Source organism: Amaranthus tricolor, chromosome 12 (assembly GCF_026212465.1).
Source record: "Amaranthus tricolor cultivar Red isolate AtriRed21 chromosome 12, ASM2621246v1, whole genome shotgun sequence".
Classification (NCBI taxonomy): domain Eukaryota; kingdom Viridiplantae; phylum Streptophyta; class Magnoliopsida; order Caryophyllales; family Amaranthaceae; genus Amaranthus; species Amaranthus tricolor.
Window position 1 is genome coordinate 4,442,257 of NC_080058.1, and position 22,190 is coordinate 4,464,446.

Genomic DNA, 22,190 nt, shown 5'->3' on the forward strand with positions numbered 1-22,190 from the left:
TGATTTGGAAAAGGCTTATTAATAGTAACTTCATCAACTAAACAAAAGAATTTATCATGTTCATATATGTTTTTTTACATTAATCATCTTTTAGTTATTAATTAAATTTTATGAAATACTTTTAAATAATTAGTTAATAAAATCAACTTAGTCAAATCAATTAATAAAATCAGTTAATCAAATCAATTGCACCAATTAGCTACCAGCTAACTATTTGTCAAACCACTCCGTAACTAAAATATATCATGCATAATGCACTTGAAAACTACTCCTACTTAAATTAATTATTAAATTTATAGCTTTCTTCCATGGTATCTACTATCTACCACCCAAATCATCCAAGGAAATGAAAAAATCAACCACCAAATCAACTCAAAAGCTAAACTCACTTTTCAAAAGAGATCACCTTCTAAAATACAAGTTACAACTCCCAATCAATTTTATTACTATATTTTCTGTAATATAAAGAATTAATTTTCTAGAGAAAGAAGCTTCTAACATTGCTTTCTCAAACAATCAACCATTATCTATTTTTATTTTAAAGTCCATTACATCTCAATTATACTAGAGACATTTTTCCATAAGATTGGTCCCACAAATTTTGCACTATACAAGAAAAACAAAAGAGCATTGGTCACCAATGTCTTGGTCATATCCCACTAATTTTTTCCACCATTGATTACTAGAAGATATAATTTCTGAACCCACATCATATTTATATTTGACAAACTTTATACTTTAAAGACTTGACCACCATTGCATAGGAAATACATACATTTTCCCAATCCCACCTTACTTTTTTTTTTCCTCTTACTAAACTTCACTAATCATCCTTTGACAAAAATTGGGAAAATGACTCAAATAGTTGTTCCATAAAAAGTGCATCTTATCTTCATTTTAGGAGTCGATGTTGTGTGCTTCACATCGTCAAGACATCGTGAATCAAAGAGGAGGGTTAGTCTCGGGCTTAATCATTGACGGAGGATCTGTTGGCGGTGGTTGAGACCTAAAGATAGCAGAAGCAAGTGATATCGGCATAATGCATAGTGCTTTCGATTGAAGGAATTGCATCGCAGCCCCTACGTCTTGCTCCATCAACTTAGCTACTTGTTGCTCTGTGCCATCGTTCGACCATTTCTCCCATGCTGCTTGCGCCCCTTCAACGCCTTCCCCCTTTACAATATCAAGTCATAATAACGATTCATACTGATATATTACTAGCCGTAAATAATCGAAATAAAAACTGATATATTTGTATGTTTTATGTTACCTCAACTGATGATGGGGGCACATCAGCTACTAATTGTGCTACAGCACCAGCTCCACCCAATCTGCTCATGCTTAACACCTGATTCGTGTCAGTGTCAATGTCAATGAAGATATTTAGACGTCTATGTCAAGCAACTAGTTCAACTAAGGGCATGCTTGGATTGGGTGTAAATATTTAAGGGGCAAATAAAGTCAAACTAATGAATTGAAAGCAAATAGAGATGCATTTAAAGTAGTTGAGATAGTTATGAAGAAGGTAAAATGAGTATGAAATAAAAATAATGAATGAAAAAGAAGATAATTTTCCCTATTATGAAGGTAATATATTCCACCACACTCCCTTAGGATAAATATTTACCCCACAAAATTGAGAGTTCCCTTCATTTTTCATTACTTTGCAACCATTTTTCCACCTCTACAACTCACTAATTTCTCATTTATCAACTTTATTTTCTTACTTTGACTTTTTTTACCCCTTAAATATTTACACCCAATCTAAACATGACCTAAAGCGTAAGATGATGATTGTAGACCCAGGATATGTTATATACAATTATACATTTCGCCTCACACGAGAGCCCTTTGAGCTAGAAGTGTGAATACAACACAGACCCTCATATCTAGAGCCAATTGCCAAATATTTCACTGAGATAAGGGGTGGATGAGATTCAAACTAGTGACTTTCCATCACATTGGCTTCTAATACTCAACCAAAAGCTTTAGCTTAATTATGACTCTAGAATATATTATATACTCTATCGAACAGATCCCAAAAGGAAGATACATAAAAAACATAGGAAATGAAACTATATAATCATATACTTTTAACAAATAGAATGATAACATCTGTATTTTGGATGGGTAGATAACAGAAGAAGGGGATATTTTATAAGACCCGTGCAGTTTATATTAATATAGGGACAGAACTTTTGAATAGATAACAATATCCCCTCAAATATGGTGGAGTTAATAAACCATGATGAATCCTAAAGAAAATACCTTGACTTGCAGCCTCAGAAATTTTACGTAATCAACGATTTCATCAAGCATAGCCGCCCTGTCCGTCTGTAAAAGCAAATGAGTTACGTTAGAGCAAGTATAGCAGCATGTAACCATGTAACAGTAAAGAGCAGGAGTAAAGACAATAGATAAATAAGTTTTTTTGATTAGAAATCCAAACAGAAGGCTCTGACCTTGTTGCAGCTCGGAACCAGTTCTTGCAACGCCTTCATTCTTTCGGCTATTCTTTCCCTGCGCAACTACACATGATAGAATTGACATTTCAATTACGTACAGCTTGTGACACATTACACAACTAACTTTCGACGAGGAATTTAAGAGCCAGTTGAGTGAATATACTGTAACTTCCTTTTGTCGCTACTATATTTTACTCTAGATACGTAATATTTACTTTCTCTGGATTTTATAGTTGCTACGGTTTCTGTAGCAGCTACTGTTCATTAACTGATCTTATTTGGTATATATTTCTTTATGTATAATATAAAATATAGTCAAGTGGGATCTTGTTTGAGTTGTCTTAATACATATTTTCATAATATTAACTTTTTATAATTTTTATCATATGAAATTAAAGATATTAAAGATTAAAATCGTACATTGGATAGCGTGAAAAACAGAGATGTAACTATTAAAAACCGTAGGATGTACTATGGAAGTGACTTCTAAACTACTTAATGCAACATGTATCAGTGTAACATAATTCGTTTGTTAATTTGCTTTTTATATTCACTATTCGCTCAATATTGGCCCCAAAATAGCATAAAACCTGTCATGATTTGCTTCTTTTGATTTGGAATTCGTGAGGAGATCAGCAAATTTTATCACTGACATGTATATAGCCTAGTTTCTCTGGGTGAAAAGCAAAACATTCTCGAACAAAGAATGATAGCCTTGATCTAAGAAGTGAGACTTACACGTTCAGCAATGCTGTGGGGATCAGTGGCCTGACCACGCCTTGCTCGCACCCTTGGTCTGATTGCTGGTGGGTGTGACACTGCTGGTGTTGGTCCTGCTGTTGCTTGACCCTGGAAAGTCTGCATAGCCATACAGACACACTACTCGTAACGAGCTTTCTCATATTGCATTGGACCGCGACAAAATAATAGGAAAAAAGTTAATAGCTCACAATTTTAAACAGTACATAATCAATTGAAATCTTGTTTAACTTTTGTTTGAGTCCATTCAATTTAATCTTATTAGTATCAAATTTTTATACTTTTTAATTTAATTTTGAACAATTAGACATATTTACGATTGAATAAGTGCATTGGAAAACATGCAATTCCAAATGAGATATTCAAGTATTTGCAACCAATTTAAATGCACAAGGTCTTGAAAAAACTGTTAAATAGTCTTTTCTAAGCAAGGGTGGTTTTGAGCATATGCAAATGTCCAATCGCATAGGGCCTTTCAATATAAGGGGCCTCAAATAAATGTCGATATTTGTTTAAACTACCTTTGAGTTAGTCTAATAATTACTTGTTTTAGGCCCCAAACCATGAAAAAAAAACATAAAATAAGTAGGGCCTAGAAAATTCGTGTGTATTTTTGCTCCACCGTTGTTTCTAAGTTGGTATTTTGGACGTTTTGATCCAATAAATTTGTCAAACTTTCCCATTCTATTATCATACCTCGAATAAGCTATGTTAGCACAAATCTCTAATTTACCAAACACACTCTAAATATGGTTTATGGGCTTATGAGAAAATACTATTTATACTCCATCAATTACAATGAAATTATACTTCCTCCGGTCTAATGTAGTCCCGACGTTGAAAATACAAGCATTATTCACTTATCTTTCTTAATTTGTGATTAATTTGTAATGTATAAGTTAAAACACAGTCAAATGGGATCTTGTTTGATTCGTCTCGATACAAAGATTATTAATATCCAATTTTTATAATTTTTTATTATACATAATTATAGAAATTAAAAATTGAATTAGTGCATTAAATCGCATGAAAAAGCAAACATTACAAGTATTTTGGAATGGAGGAAGTACAAAAAAATAGAATAAAAAAAAGAAAGGGATGCTAAAGTATGAACATATCTTTGAGACTAGACTTCAAAATGAAAACTCTTAGCCTAAGAATTTTAAATACTTCACTTTATTGGTGATACCCGTGACAAAATAGGAGATATTTTATGATATAAGAAATGGGTGTAAAAATGGAGGAATCAAAAGATTCCTTGCTCCTTCAGAGTCTATTTTCTTACCTATTTAAAAGCTATATTTTAATTATTTTAAAAAAAAATTGAGATATTCTAACATTGTTCTACCCAGAGGTCATCTTCTAGATCAGTATCACAAAAAAGAAGCCTTTCCAAATGTGCTAATTTATATTAAATCAAATAAAGAATATGCTTCTCTAATTATTTTCCAAGTATTAACCTTAAGCCACTAATCACGGATAAAAAGCTATGGTTCTGCTTAATTAAGCACCTAAAACCCAAAATTCCACATTCAAAAACATTAAACAGTAACGAACGTGTTTGGTTATTGGTATCAAACAGTGTCACATGATTCGCTAATTGGCCTTGCGAATTGCGAATCGAAAAAAGCGAATTATGGTCGGTTTTAGGCTATTTTTGAACTATTTCGAGCGAATCGCAAATCCAAAAGGCAAAGTGACTAGCAAATTATGTTTCAATGGTATTAAATGATGTTGATAGTAATAACATTAACGAGGCGCTAAGAGGAATTCACTTAAATGCCTCCTTGAGTCTAGGTGCAACGTCGACTGTTTGGCGCCTCGTGCACCTCCACGTGTCGCACGCCTTTTGAACCTCGTGTATATCAGATGTGATTATGATAAACAACATGCCTTTTGCTTAATATAGCTGAAATAACCCTCAATTCTTACTTGTTTATTAATTGAATGGAAAGCAAAAATATAACCCCTTTTGCATCTCATGTATGTTAGATGTGTTTTTAAATAAATAACATGTCTTTGATAAAAGTCCACACATTCGCCTCAGCGACTCGGAAAAAAGGACCTTTGCGCCTCAAAACATTTTAGGAAAATTAACACTAGAATTTATTTTTACTACCATCTTTTAATACCTTTAACCAAACATACCATAAAAATATTTTCAAAGAATATAAAAAGTAACATTAAACAAGAAGTGTAATTTCAAAGAATCCTTAGAATAAAAAATCCTGTCAAAATTTTCTGCTCAGCAAATTAGAAAGTTGAGATTAAACTATAATTGATAGCCAGAAAAAAAAGCCATGATTTATGACTTAGAATAAATTTGATATTCTTGACATATGCCCATTTTTATTTTCTAACCTCAATGTCAACTCTTAGGATACTACTAGGCTAAACACTAGACATGACTTGAATTAAAAAAAAAAAAAAAGATGATTTTTCAGCACAAGTGGGACCCACGCGCTTCTTTTGAGGTTTACTAAGCGCGTCAAAGACAGACAGTGGCTGAGTAGGATGCTTTTACTTCTTTGATGACATCATTACTCCTGAAAGGACAATGGGGTACCCACAATTTGTAAGGAAGGGTTCTGCACGTGTGGAGGCCCATCACATGTGTGAGGTGAAAACATAGACCAATCCCACTCTCTTTCTTAACACGTGCCACTCAGTTCCACAACAAACATATCTTCATTTTGCTGAATTTTGTGGATTTGAGATGTCTTAATCATCTCATATTTTAGGCAATTGGCCTACTTGGCACTCTCAGTTTTTAGTAAATCATTCAATCATAGTTTCTTCACCAATAAGTTCGAGTGTTTTAATCACCTTTTTAGTGTAATATATAAAAAATGATTTGCAAAATACAACCTTAAAAATTTAAGATTTTTGTGAACTACAGTTTTAATGTTTGATTTTACAAATTACAGGCACCAAAGTATTTAAGTCTACAGCGTTCAGGCCAAATCACAGAATTCCGACCATGTTAGTGGTTAGAATTTTTAGGTTTAGTGGTCAAGTTCTATAATTTGGCCTGAACATTGTAAACTTTGACACTTTTGTGGCTATAATTCGGAAAATAAAAACATTGCAACTGTAATTCGCAAAAGTCTAACTTTAAGGCTATATTTACAAATTATTCATATATAAATAAAAAGGGGTATTATAAAGAAACTATTAGATAAACAAGGATAAAACTTTTTTTCCATTATAAAACCCAACAAAAACTATATTGTTGTAGAAAAGTTAAAATACTTGATTTGATCGAAAGTTAAAATACTAAACATAATCCGTATATTAAATGATACCATAAACAGAAGAAGCTCTTAGAAGAACGAAAGTTGTCGTAATGAAAACGACAACAAACCAACAAACCAATCTATATAACTTTCCTATACTTGTTAGTAGTAGGATTAAGAAATACAAATGTGCTTGAGTGAAGCCACAAAACTTGTTAGAAGTAGAAAAGTTATGATACAACTGACCTATAATTAATCTATATAACTTACCTATACTTTCTATGCATAGACTTAGCTAGTTTTCTCCTTTGGTGCAAACTTAATGAATTAGCTTCACATTACAAGCCTATTCAATCATCCTTTGTACAAGTTAGATATACTTCTACATGATTTCTTTCTAATTATGCCTCATCTCATCAACCAAAGCGAGTAGCTCGTACAACATGACTCAAGTGGAGAATCCAGGTCGATAAAACCCATGTTAATATCAAATTGTGTAACACATGTAAAATAAAAAGATAAATGTTCGGCCCACCCTGAACTAATATTGTGAATTTGACTATCCTAATGACTACCGAACTTGAGCGAGAAAAAAAAATGCAAGTCACTGAAAACGAACCTGATGAATTTGAATAGGAGGTGCAGGACGGAGTGGCTGAGGTTGCAGGTGATGGCCAAAAGCTGGAAACAAGTTTGTTAAATGCATTGAGTCACTCTCCTGTACCAATAATCATAAAATCACCTTAATTTCCTTTTTTTTTCATCAATCAAATCTCAATAATCACACTATTTTAGTTACAAGAATGATAAAGGCAAGTTTGAACCATTGAATAAAATTGAAAAAGAAAATGAAAAATATCTAAACATTAAATCAGCGAAAAAGAAACACACACAAAATAAGCTACATCTATCACTTTTTGATACACTTTAATCTGTAGAGTAATAAACTAAAACAAACAAGAAAGGACACAGAAAGAGTAGTCACTCAAACCTTATGTTTCCAAGGTCTTTACATTGATGAAAGTTTCATGTGTTCATGTCTACCTAATGAAGATATTAATGTGTAGGAAAATAGAAAATAGAATAAAATAAAGATATTATTTCAAAATATTATGTTTTAGGAAGTTAAGATCTTTTTAATATTTAGGATACTAAGGTAATTTTGTTTCCTATTATTTAGGTTTAGATTAATATTTTGTTTCCTTATTTTAGTCCTAATCTCTTGTATAAATAGAATTGTTACCTTTCATTAATAATTAATACAAATCCAGTATTCACCAGACTAAACCCTAACCAAATTCTGCATTATGATTTCTACATAATGTACTGTGTATGACAAAAAGTTGCCACTAACATTAAACTAAATGAAGCTATGCCATTGGCTGATTAGAGTAAGTCGGCCATTAAAGTAAAATGGTTTTGCCAAATCGACTATGGGGTGTTCGGCAATCAGTTGTTCGTTGTATATGTTGCTTATTTGACCAGCTAGTAGCATTGACTTTTTTGTTTGTTGTTAAGTCAGTATAGTTCAGATAATGCTATTCAGATAAAGTGAGCCAAAAAGCTTAAAAGTTAAATGAAAAAGCTACAAATAGCAACTATTTTGTTTTGCCTTAAAAGTTAGATTTTCAGGGTGATCAAAAGTTATTTACCAAACACAGTTCATAACTGTTTGATCAAACAAAATGCTAAAAGCTGATAAAAAAAATAACAATAAAGTCATTTGTCAAAACAACACCTATACAGCTATACCTTTGGTGTCTTGTGAAATAGCAAGTAACACAAGTTCCAAACATTCAACCCCTTCTCACCTATTTGCAACAAGAGTCCTTTAATAAGATATGTATGTATTGTTATTATGTATACTTTGATGTTTTATTATTGTATTCAAGTACCACAAAAGAATTGAATATTCAAATAATCCACATCCTTAGGCATGTAATTACACCCTAACAATTAGAAAACTAATGCTAATTCATGCTATTTTCTCTTAAACAAAACTTCTTTTTGAATTTCTTAACACACCTAATAGAGTATTTCTGAACGCATTATCTGTCTAAACTTTTGGCTGTAGCTTAAATATATGCTATATACGCTATCACAAAATTATTGTACGAATTAGAGTTAAAATGTCCTACCGGATTCCAATCAAATGGAAGTATTAGTTGGCTAAAACATCTAAATTGAATTCAAGAGGAGAAACATTATATTAATCCTTTGTTGAAACTAATCAGGTAGTTGTGTTTTGGCAATGGGGAACAAACCGGGGGGCCCTTTTTTGGTTATACCTGAACCGCTAAGCCATCAAATGGGTTCAATAACTACCCTTCAAAACAAATCAAACACAAAGAGCAAATAAAGAAGGACCAACTTGACTTTAAACCCTTAGGTAACCCTTATTCTATTATTTTAAGAAAATGATACCCATAATTAAGCATTTCATTTTAGATTGTCGATCTCATTTTGTATTATTTTTTTATCTTTGAAAATAGACTTTTTTTCTTTTAATCTCATTTATACTATACACTCTCAATTTCTCTTTATTTATTACTGAATATCTATATTTTATTTAAAACAATCTAATTTCTCTTTAATGCTAATCCAAAGACACAGATAATAAATCATAAACTCACACAAAAAACCCAATAAATTAAGTCACCAACAGACACAAACTAAAAAGTGGGTACCCTCTTTATAATTGATTTCAAAAAGAAGCGAAATCAAAGTGGCAAACTAAAATTATAAAGTCCGAATCTTTTACTTGCAACTCACCTTCGTAAAACATAATTCCAATCAAATGAAATGTCCATAGTTAGCCATCTCATTTGGTTACATGTTTTGCCAAATTCTATAAATTTTACCATGAAAAATTACGTTCTACGAATTAGAAATTCCTATAGCAAGCTACTCATGTCTCATGCCTAATATCAATTAAATAAGACCTGTAAGTGATTTGGATTTATTGCCATAAGTAACATTCTATAATGATAAAAACAAATAAGATAGATAACTCGTACAAGAAACTAATCAATCAAAAGGTTAATCTAACAGTTTAAACTTCATAATATGTTATATACTAATGGGGAATATACTAATATATAACGTTCTCGAATATTTTTTTCGTATGATACAAATGGTAATCTTCACGTTTTAAATTTGCCACGGACAATGACATGTTAATATATCACAAGCAAATTCATAAAGGATATGCAACAGAAAAAGCTCTCCTAGTCTCATAGATTGATTACACATATTGAGAGTTAGATTATTGTGTAATTTGTTGAACATTGCAAGAAAAAATTATACCCTTTTCATATAAAGACATTAAAATTTTTAATATTTTATAAAACAACAAGGACACAATGAAAAGCACTAACAAAGAGTATATTTAATGATTTTCTAACAAACAAACAAATTAAAAATACTAGCATCAATTCACACTATTTAAAAAAAATAAAAATAAAATAAAAAAAAAAGAAGACTTACATTAATTCTAGAAGATGAAGAAACATTACCGCCACCATGGGTTGAAGAACTACCATGATCCAAATTCAAACCTAAAGGTAAACCCAAGCCCATTCCACCTCTGAAACCCCCAATACCAAGCCCAACATTAACACCTCCATGACCCGACCCATCACCCGGGCCTAAACCCAATAAAATTGATGACCCATCACCACCCGACCCACTTCCTACAAACCCACTTCCATCATTTCCACCAGTATTATAACCCGGAACTGATAAAATTTGCTCAAAAAACTCATCTCCTAATCCTTCATGATGATGATGATGTGGTTGATTATTTGCCATATTTTAAAAACACCCAGAAAGATTACTTTACTCAAATCAGTTCAAGGGCGCTACTTATACCTGAAATTCAGAAAAAAAAAAAGAAAAAAAAAAGAGAGAGAGGGAGAGTAGAGGAATGTTGAGGGGTGTTGGTGAAAGAGGTGGCAAAAACAGAGCCCGATAACCCGGAAAAGAAAAGTGGGTATTACGAGAAATGGTGGTGGGGTTTTAGTGTTGGAATTTTCAAGTTTAATTTTGTTGTGTTATGGAGATTCTGGGAGGGTTTAGGAAGGGAAAAAACCATCCAAATGTTGATTATTGAGTGATATTCTGAATGATATAATGAAGAGGGAGATATATCCACTCCTATTAAGTATAGTTCTTATGATAAGAAATATATAAAAGAAAAGTAAGAGATTGCTATTTTCTTTAATATAAAAATAAAATGAGAATTTTAATAAAGTTTTATACAAGTGAAGTCATGTTTTTAGTCGTATAATTATAAATTTTAATATAAGAAAGAAAAATATAATACTGATTTTAATGGGTTATTATTAGTGAATTTAAATTTAAAATAGTAATAGAATAAATTTAATAAGACATATAAAAAAAGTATACGAAGCAATATCGAAGATAGAAGGTTTATATGATTTTTTTTATAATTTATTATTTTAATATTTAAGCTTTTTGAGTAGGGGTCTCTTTTTGTTTTTTATTTTTTATTATTTTTTTTTATTTTTTATTTAAATTTTTAAGTTTTTTGAGTAGGGTCTCTTTTTGTTTTTCTATTATTTGGTCTGACTTGTTTATGAGTGGTCTTTTAGGTGATTAGTATAATTAGTACTACTATAAAGTGAGAGGGAGATGTATGAATTGTATATTTGTATCAAAAATATACATTAAAGAAGAGTGAGAGAGACTAGAAAGGAATAATACTAAAAAGGATGAGTAATTTTATAGGACTAGTGTAATTGATTGAGTAGTGTGGGTGGTTGAAAGAATTTGTAGGGGTACAAATTGACTCATGGAAGGTGTGACACACCTCCCAATCATTCTTTGCTTACTTCTTTTAATATACTTCAATTTCTAGGCTTGAGGGAGTACATCTTGTGTACAAATTTTTTATCTTGCTAGTATCATAAAATGGATAGGAAGTCTGACATTTGATACAAGCGGGTTCAAATGTGCGATAACACAATAATAGATACAATAAAAAATCAGAGAAACTTGTAATTGCCTATATATTGGCTATGTATAGGCTATTATTTGATCGAGTTATAATCAAATATAGTCAAGCTCAAGGATTTAATTTCATAGTACTATCTTAAGTCTTCCATGCTCATCTTTTGCAATTCTCTCTCAATTAGTTTAATGTACCTCACACATGATTACAACATAAACTTACTCAAATTACTTGACATATATATATTTCTTGCATTTCATATTATTTGCACCAAATCAATTTTTGTACTATTCATTATTCTATAGTAATTTACCTATTACTTGATCTATTTTTGCATTTTCGCCGCCCCCGTGAGAAGGGTAGAAAGCATTATAGTAAAGGGCAAGAGGGGTCGAGGAAGACTCGGGAGAACTTGGGATGAGCAAATAAGAGTTGACTTACATGTGTTAAACCTTTCTGAGGGCCTGACTAGGGATATGGGTAGTTGGAGGCGTCATATCCATGTTTTAGACTACTGATGTCCTCTTAGGTTACCTTTGGGTGTTCTTGCCATCTTGCTTCTCTCGTTTCTTTTATTTTTAATTTTGTATTTTGTTTTGTTTTCTTTTGTAGTTGGCTTTACTTATTTATTTTAGTTATATTCATTTAATTTATCTTTTCCAGATAGCTACGTCTTAGTATCTTTCTCGAGCCGGGGGACTATTTTGGTCGCGCTCTCCTTTATAGGTATGAGTTGCCGCAGTCCTTTCCTCCCCAGACCCTGTTTATAGTTTTTCTATGAGCGAGATACACTAGGTGGATGATGATGATATACGAGAAAAAGCATAGTCATGTGGGATCTTGTTTTACTTGTTGCATATTTTTATAATATCAAATTTTTATAAGTTTTAATTATATATAACTCTGGATATGGCTCCCTAAATTACCAATTCACCAGAATAATTGAGATTTCTTGAATGTATAATATGAAGTATTTTATGCGTATTCATGTGAAGTTGAGCATATTTGATGAGCGCAGAGAGCCTACTGTATTAAAAGGCTTTAAACTTTTGTTTGCATTAACTATAATTTAATTATTATCTATTTTTAGACCTTATTTTAAAACATTTTAAAAAATACTTTATCCTTATTAGAGCCTCAAAATTTATTTTATAATTTTGATTCATCCTTATTTATTTTGAGCGTGATATTGAGTTGATAATGATGATCATTCATCCCTATTTGCATCTATATTTTATATATAAACGCAGTATCCAATAGATCTCTTATTAAACTTAGTTTTGTTACTTACTATATAAATTCGTGTAAATAAATTACGTTATATTTTCTATATATTTTCTATGTGAAATAAGACAACAATAATAATTAAGACTATTTGAAATTTTTATGACAAGGTACTTTAAGAGAATTAAAAGGTTATGTGAGAATTAAACTCATATTCTGAAAAGAGTTACTTACTATCAAAATAAAGCAAGATTCGATTCTCACTTAAGCCTATCTAGCTATAAATACTTGCTATTGTCTCAATTCACTATATAATTATTCCAATTAATGTTAAATTTTATAAGAATGTTTTATCATGAGACATACCTATACATTAGCTTATATCTCTGGTTAATCACTTTAAGATTGCAATTGATTATTATAAGATTATACTTGATTACTTTTAAGACTACAAAACTTGATCAGTTTAGCGTTATAATTAATTACTTTAAAATTATAAGCGATCACTTTAAGGTTAAAAGTGATCAATATAAGACTCAAAAGTGTACATTAAGCCATATCAATAAAGATGATCTCACTGTTAGACTGTTTTATTTGAGAATTTGAGTTCTCTCAAACATTAGGAAAAAAATGAAATATATACACATTATATTAGTTACCATATAAATTGATATGTCTGTATCCATGTATGGAGAAAATATCCAATAGATCTTGTATTTAATCACTCAATTTTAGGCTTTTAGTTAATTAATAATGCAATAACATCCAACTATATATATATATATATGTATGCTTTCTATCACCTCAAAATTACTAATTCCAATATTTCAAATACCAAAAGAAAAAATATATTTCACAAAGCAATAAAAAAATGTTGAAATTTTTAGTAATTTTAATTATATTTTTAGAAGTCATACTCATACCCAAACACCAAACTTTTACAATTGGTTGGAGTTTAATTCCAGCACAATATTGGGTAAAAATTGAGAATGGATTAATTAAAGATATTATTGATGTTCATTGCAAAAAAGGTGGTAGAGAAAAAGAAGATTTAGGGGTTCAACATATTATTGTTAATAATAATTTTAATTGGACATTTAAAACTCATATGTGGCATGAGATTGAATATAAATGCTCCTTAGAATGGCCTAATAATGGTTACATATTATTTGTTGCATTTTCTGATAGCTTAGTTTTTGTGGATAACCGTTGTGGTGGTCGTCATTGTTATTGGAAAGCTAATGAAGATGGGATTTTTTTGTTTAATATTAAGAAACAAAGATATATACATCATGGAAAATGGAGCAAAACATTAGTTTTAACTTGAATATTGCCATTATGTATTTTATTAATAAATAATGTTATTACATACCAATAAATTTGATTTTATTGTGATATTAATTTATGTATTATTTTTGTTAATCACTAATACTTTATTGAGACCGTCTCATCATGAGACGGCCTCAATTGGTCAGCCCAAGTGCTTTAACAAACAAACTGTTGCCCTATATAATTCAAATTTCAATGTTTTTAAATACTTTTTACTAATGGGCTACTTGTATAGGCTCGTCTCACAGTGAAACGGTCTCATACAAGACTTGTTTGTTAATTGAGTATGTCACAGTGAAAAGGGAGGACGTACCCAAGTTAATAAATGTCGTTGATATTGAAAATCGAGTCTTGTCTCTATTTAGAGCAAGTATCGTCATTCCCAAATAATGTATTAGAATCAATTCTCACCTAACTCTTCCATTCTCTCAGTCTATCCTGTAAATCAAAATAGATAAATAAATAAATCTTGTTAATCCGATGTTATTATTTGGTTATTCATTGTTTTTATCTAATTATTTAAATTATTATTTAGTTGATCATTAGTTGAACCTTCAAGCAACAATAGTCAAATCGATCTTTCTTTGCAATTGTGAGAATAGTTGTTAGTTATTGAATTAGAATAGATGTATAAATGTTAGCGTTGATCTAATAGTTGTTATCGATTAGCTAATAAAACCATAGAAAATATTCAGTTGCTTTGATGGGTAAATTATATATTAACAATAGAGGAATAAAATAGAAATATTTGTCATTTGTAAATTGAATCTCACTACTTCTTGATATCAGTAGTGAGTTACTAGATAAGTAGATATAGCTTATTTTAAATGTAATTTTTTGAAAATGATTTTCACATTCTCAATTTTAATTAATATTAAAATAAAGATATAATCAACTCAAATTTAAATTTAAATTTTATCAAATACTAACTTAAGAAAATTCTAAAATTATAAATAAAATTATGATTGTGAAGCATACCAATTTGTGTTAAATTAAAGGACAACTAGCAAAAACCTACCTGAAAACGAAACTGTAAAAGAAAAAGATAAAAGAAAAAAAACAGAAAAAAGGAGCCTCTCTTTTTTTCAGTTAATTTAAAGCATTGTTTTAATTTGTGGTCTCAATTACTCGCATATAACTTTTCTTTAAGCCGCTATTTTTATTTATTTATTTTACTTATTTAAATTATTGTCAACATCTCTTTTCAAATAATTAACTTTATTGTCAATATCCCCTCAAAATAATATACTTCATCCCTTATGTTTTACTTGCTACTCAAAAACGTTGTGTATGAATTAAAAAATAAATATTTTTGTATTAAAAAGACCATTAAACTCATAAAGAGAAGACATAAAAATTAATGAGGTATAAAATAGAAAAAACAGAGACAAAATAAACAATTACATAATTATTTTGTCAAAAATAATAGGAAAAATTATCTAGAATAATCCAACCTATTCATAATTTTCTTACAATAATTTCATGTATTGATTAACCATAAATAATCTCAACTTTGAGGGCTATTTTCCTAGAGTAAACACGGTAGCCGAATGACTTATTTTAAAAAAATTAAAATAAAATGCAGAAAAAAATGTTCAAAAAAATTTATAAATTTTTTATTATTTAGAATTTTTTTTATGTAAATTTCAAAATTTTTCTCTAATTTTAAATTAATTTTCAGTTTACTTTTTTGGTGAATTGCCTACTATAGCAAGTCATCGGGTGCCCAAGTTTACTCTAGGTAAATACCCCTTAAAGTTGGGATTATTTATGTTTAATCAATAAGTAAAATTATTATAAGAAAATGATGAAAAAATTATTCTAAGTAATTTTTCCAAAATAATAATATAAAAGAATTAAATAAAAAAGTGTAATAAGTACAACAAAACATAACACGTATAATAATTTTATAGTCAACATCGTTTGTATATCACTATCTACTTTGTCGAAGTATTTTATGCAATTCCAGTTTTCAAACACGCCAAAGAGGGTGCTTTCTTGTATAAACTAATGCATAAACAAACAAAATTTTAAAGTGGTATTTTTAGACTACTTTGAGTGATTGAGAAAGAAAAAAAGGCTTCATTATTATAAAGAAATTATTTTAAAAATATAATTAATATATCATATTCTTAATTATGAAACGACTTTGTGCCTCTGCCCTTGTTTTAAAATGTTGCCCCGTGCTTTTTGGGTTTGGGTGGCTACTTTCACACCTACAATTTCCTTTAGCAGGGCGAAAATAAAATTATAAAATAGTTAAATACTTAAAATTATGGTTATTAAAATCACAATTTTAATTTACAATTCTACGACTTTACGATCTTAAAATTAGCGAGCGATTCGAATCGTAAGTAAAATCATAAGTTGGCAGAATCTTACGATTCAAATTAGAATAAAATTTGCAGGGGTAGAATCATTACCCGATTCTACAACCTTACGATTTATCGATTCGATTCTATAAATTTATTCTTAATTTTTTTCAATTTTTCTTATGTGTCAATACCATCTTTCATTAATTTTTCTTACAATTTAAAGATCCATCATTATAATTTTAAAAAATAAATTTCTCATCGGTATGAAGATTTATACTAGTTATTAATATTTCTATTACATCCTTAAAAATAAAGTGACTGAAACGTTAATTAATAAATTTTAAACTTTTAAGATGAATAATTATAACTAGTTAGCAAATTTAAGTTCATTGAAAAATCTTACAATTCGACGATTCAATTCTACAGGTCTGAACGCTCTTAAGTAGAATCCCACTTTTAACAACTTTGGTCAAAATACTAGTGAATTTATTATTACGTAATCGATGCACTAGAAAAATAATTATATAAAAAATAATTACAATTTTAAAGTTTTTAAATGGAAAGTTATATATTCAAGACAAAAATATGTTATATTGAAACAAAATAGTAAAGGAAAAATTATCTAGAATAATCCAACCTTTTTATGATTTTCTTATAATAATTCCACCTATTGATTAACCATGACTAATCCCAACTTTAGAATGTATTTTTCTAGAGTAAACCCGGTAACCCGATGACTAGTCATAGCAAGTTTTATTTAAAAAAAATAAATTAAAATAAATTGTTGAAAAAAATATCAAAAAAATATCAAAAAAATTTTCTGATTTTTAAAAATTATTCAAAATTTTTTATGTGAATTTTAAAATTTTTCTCTAATTTTACATTAATTTTCAATTTACGTTGTTGAGTGAATTACCTATTATAGTAGGTCATCGGGTTACCCAAACTTACTCTAGGCAAATACCCGCTAAAGCTGAGATTATTCATGATTAATCAATAAGTGGAATTATTATAGAAAAATCATGAAAATGTTGGATTATTCTAGGTAATTTTTGTAACTATTCATCAAACGGAATTTCAAATAAAATCTATAATGTAAAAATCATCAAATAAAATCTTATTTGATTCATCTTATAAAAATTATCAACATCAATTTTTTACAAAATTTTAATTATCTAAACTTAAGATAATTAAATCTTGAATAAATGCATTGACATATTAATTAAATGGAAAAAGTACTATACATTGGTACGAGGGTCATGTTAAAATTACAAGAAATGCCCATTTGGACCGAAGAGGCATGCCTCCCTCGGCCTTTGGTGTGCTTCACCGCTACATATTAGATGCTTTCTTCATGACTCTATCTTACTGAGTTTGCAGCATTTTATTTTTACTTAAGAGTATAAGACTAAGTCGCTTATAGCTTGCTTGTGTGTGCGCTCACCCAAACTTGGACTGTTGGACATTGCGTATCTGAGCATGCTTTACCCATCACTCCAATGATGCTCCCAAGCAACACCAAACTCACACACTTATGCAACATCAATGCAACCAAGTTCAAGCATCTAATACAACATAATGCTACAACCAACCTCCATAACAACTGCTCGAGATGATTACTGAGTCATACTTATAGAGAGCTTCGCAAAAATATCCGACAAAGTCAAAGAAATGGAAAAAGTACGAGTATATAAACTTGTTTACAGTCAAAACCTAGGATATATACATATATACCATCTTTCTCTATGAACTTTCTTAGAGTACATGGAAGTTGGACATTAATTGAAATTAAATACACCCCATAACCTCAAGATTAACAATCCATAAGCACATTCCTAGTCTTGAGCAGCAAGCAATTTGATCAACATGTCACCCTGTGTACCTACCGGGCGCACACCGTCCAAGTAGAGTAATTAATACACTCCTATTTTCATGTATCGAACCATCGCAATTATTTAAACAAACAATCATTGAATGCTCAAAATTCCAATACAATGCATCATCATCATCCCAATGAGTCCCGCCCAAGGTAGGGTCTAAATATACAGAAAATTGCTAAATTCAGAAAAAAGAATGAGTTAGGGAAATCTTACATAGATAGAGTAGAATGCAAGGATACATCAGCTCGCTAATTATCTTTCGAGGAAGAGACGACAATTTCTTTTTCTTTTGAATTTTCGGATGTTGTTTTTGCCTCCTTCATATTGTCAGGTGACTCGGCGTCTTCTGGGTTCTTAAGTTCTTGTTTGAACTCCTTTGCTGCCTGCAATATTTTAATTGTAAGCAAAATTGATCAGATTCAGGAACTTTCTTCATGGACTATGTCAAAGAATCTATCCTGTAAAAGTATGCTAAAGTTGGCATATTAGTACAGGAGATATGGAACAAAGAAAAGTAAGAGAATCTGAATCTTTCTATTTTGGTTAGTGATGTTCAGTGGCTAAAGTTACACTAGCAATAAGATATAACAAACGACCAATAATGCGAACACGAATAAATTAGAGTAATACAGAGTCGATTCTTGTATAATTGCATCAACTAGCTCGGTTGATCCCTTAATCTGTCATGTAGTAAACAGGAAAAGCAACTAGCTAAACATCTTCTCGTATCAATCACAGCAAAGAAATCAGCATTTGATGGGCAGCACATACATCAAAACGAGTGTTGGCAAGGAGAAGATGCTTAGCTTGAACGACAAACGAATACTCCGAGTCGCTCATATGTGAATAAATCGAATTTCAAAGATACGCCAAACAGACCTACAGACAACACCACAAGTGGTATATGGTATATATTCACAACACGGGTCTTGGATGCAAGTTGCAAATCCAGCAAAATTAGCCGCAGCATATAGTTCTTAGTCCAGGGTAAGGGCCAACGGGTGTATTTGGTAGACTTTTTCGTTAGCATTTTGATTGACTTTTGGATTTTGACATTATGACTAGTCAAACACTCAAAAGAAGCGTTTGGCAAATGACTTTTATGTTGGCAGAAAAATTGCCTTTTAAGTGAGAATCAAAAGCTACTGTGAGTAACTTTTCATATTGGCTTTTGTTTTTTTGACCGGCTGTTTCTCTAACAAACAGACAAAAGCCAACAGCTAACTTAAAGAGTTGTCTTATTAGCCAATAGTGCAAATTTCCAACACCAGAAGATTCCATGTTTCTGGACATACCCATCTACAAAAAATCCATAGTTAGGATTGTTGCCTAATTTAAAAGAACATTAAAACGTTTCACCAATTAATTGACATTCAAAAGGATTTGAAAGGGTATAATATCTTTCTAAATCCCCCAATTTACAATTTTGTTTCTCCGCTATCTGCACAAGATGATCAAACGGACTTAGCTCAATTGAAAAATTCCCTCCAACTTCCTCTGGCAGACAAACTTTAGAATACCTAAGATCAAAAGGTGAGATATCTACAACTCATAATTTTCTATTAACAGCGAACAAAGAATTTTGACTTTTTTACCTCCTTGACAATCTTCTAAAAACAATACAACAGTCACTGAAAAGGGAAGATTAAATCAAAAGAATACTACACAGTAATGTTTGTTTGTGAATTGTGACTATCTTCATATTTTAGAGAGAGCCTAAATGTCAAAAGCATCAACCCTTGAATGCTAGTGTGATTGTGTCACTAGAAATGAACTTTACTACCTCCATGGAAGGATGAATACACCAATGAAAAGCTCATCATTCTCCTCTCCGCGTATCATAATATACAAGTCAATAGTCAATACAAATGAAGATTGAACCAAACGACTTATACTCATTAAATGTTTACACAATTCAAGTACATTGCTTTCTTCAACTATCTTCAAAATCAATGTAATATAATTCGCTAGTTAGTTCGCCTTTTGAATTTGCGATTCGCTCAGAATGGATCATAAATAGCCTAAAATCGACCATAATTCGCTTTTTTCGATTCGCAATTCACGAGGCGATTAGCGAATCATGTGCCACTGTTCAAAATCATTGATTACTCTATTATATTTTCTAAATCTTCACACAACATTAACATACAACGATCCCGCCTATTATACTTAATCACAAAGCTAGAGTTAAACAGTAACCAATAATAGATATCTAACCTTTGGAGTCTAGGCAAACGTTACTATAAATCTTTCAAACAATTGTAAATATAGGCCAAAGATAATGTTCAAGACCCAAACTTTAAGACACTTTTAAGACATCTATCCTCACCTTTTAGGACAATTTTTCAGGAATTGCTAAGATTGTTAGGTTTATTAGGGTTAACCAAGACTAATAAGGGTAGCAAGCTTAGAATAAAGCTATAATCAGGCAGATGAGGAGTGAACAAAACTAACTAGAATTTTCAAGTTCAAGAGGTCATAAATAAGGTGAATTGCATGAACCTATGTTGAATAATTTTTTGTTCCACCAAAGCATGGCCAAAGCTAGAGGGCAAGGGGACGCCTATAGACACCCGTCTAAATACACGATCCTTTGTATTTTTAACTAGATACGGTAAAAAAATAAATAAAAAAAAAAAAAAAAAACCTTTATTGGCATCTTCATGGCTTCCTAACTTTACAAACTTCAAATCATAGAAATTTCTAAACTAAAAACAACTCAAAACTTATACACTTGTTTTTATTTAATTATTTTGCTACTACATTGATCATTAATCTATAATCAATTTGCTACCATATTGTGTATTTGACGTCCTTAATTTAAATTTATGGCTTTGCCTATGTACCAAAGTATCATAATCAAAATCATCCTCAATGCACATTATGCTTCTTCCTTCACATGGGGATTCACTATCTGATAGTGAACACAACAAAGCACAACATCAGGTAATGGGGATTTGGGTTTTGGGTCATTAAATCAGTTCAAACATCAGATAACTAAATTGGTTTCATGTTAAAACTCCTTTATGTAATAACATTGTCTCCATTGTACACTTATAACTCATTAAAACATGTAAACTTTTTTATTTACGTGAAATTGCATACCATGTTTGCTACCATAAGTCAATAAAAACAAACTCTTTGTCAAGTATTTAGACTATGAGATTGCTTACACACGACCCCATCCCTCCTTGTGGGAGCCACTCACAACCCCGTTTGGTTATGGAATGATGTTTGGTTATAGAATGATTTATAGCGTAAAATTTCATCAAAAGTTCAATGTCATTCTTATGGTGATGAAACTTTAATTAGAAAAAAGTATTTTTTATAAATTTTTATTACCAACTAATACCAACTCGAAGGAAATGAGATGGTTGAAGTTCAACAAGCATGGCCATTAATGTAGTTAAAGATTTTTCAACCAAAATTACAATAATTTTCATTAATGGAACATTGTTGTATTAACATTATGAAATTGAAGCATACAAAAACAAAATTTAGCAATTCATAAATTTGAAAGAAAAAAAGGAGAAATGGGAGTGGACCTGTTGAAAGCTTTTAACAGTTTTACCAAAAGAGCGGCCAACTTCTGGGAGCTTTTTGGGACCAAAAACAAGAAACGCAACTCCGGCAATAACCGCAAGCTCCGGCACACCAAGCCCAAACAAAGAGTTGCAACAGAACCCTTTTCGTGGACGGTTATTGGGCCGGGTTTTGACCCTCAAACCCAGACACATGGATCTGATGAGGGCATTGGTGCTGCTTTGACTGAAAAATAAAGAGGATTTAGAGGAAGAAAGGAAGCTGGGTTTTGGGAAAGTGGGAAGAGTAGTTGATGATGTTAAAATTTCCATTTTCGCATAAGCTTTCGGAGGCTTTGGATGGAATTTAGAGATGATATTCATGGATATTGGATAACTTATGACTTCAATCATAATACAAAAGTTTCTTGGAAGTGTTTGACTTGCTATCACAAATTATCAAAATATCTTACAAAAACATGTACAATA

At 30.7% G+C, this 22,190-nt stretch overlaps 2 protein-coding genes across 3 annotated transcripts; both read right to left on the reverse strand.

The window, feature by feature from the left end:
• Window positions 1-56: 56 nt before the first annotated feature.
• On the reverse strand, window positions 57-10,645 carry LOC130797292 (transcription factor UNE12-like). Its single transcript, XM_057659836.1, has 7 exons — window positions 9,947-10,645; window positions 7,080-7,178; window positions 3,204-3,323; window positions 2,463-2,528; window positions 2,269-2,334; window positions 1,271-1,348; window positions 57-1,173 (listed from the first exon to the last, which is right to left on the reverse strand). Exons 1-7 carry the CDS (start codon window positions 10,268-10,270, stop codon window positions 943-945), a joined length of 984 nt encoding a protein of 327 aa, XP_057515819.1. The 5' UTR covers window positions 10,271-10,645; the 3' UTR covers window positions 57-942.
• Window positions 10,646-17,495: 6,850 nt separating this feature from the next.
• Window positions 17,496-22,182, reverse strand: LOC130797294 (sec-independent protein translocase protein TATA, chloroplastic-like). 2 transcript variants are annotated; one of them, XM_057659840.1, is made up of 3 exons: window positions 21,726-22,182; window positions 18,394-18,563; window positions 17,496-18,182 (listed from the first exon to the last, which is right to left on the reverse strand). In XM_057659840.1, the coding sequence occupies exons 1-2, from the start codon at window positions 22,113-22,115 to the stop codon at window positions 18,429-18,431; spliced, it is 525 nt and encodes a 174-aa protein (XP_057515823.1). In that variant the 5' UTR covers window positions 22,116-22,182; the 3' UTR covers window positions 17,496-18,182; window positions 18,394-18,428. The 2 variants fall into 2 exon arrangements, with proteins under 2 accessions (XP_057515823.1, XP_057515822.1); XM_057659839.1 differs by having other exon boundaries at window positions 17,496-18,224; window positions 21,726-22,160.
• Between the last annotated feature and the right edge of the window lie 8 nt (window positions 22,183-22,190).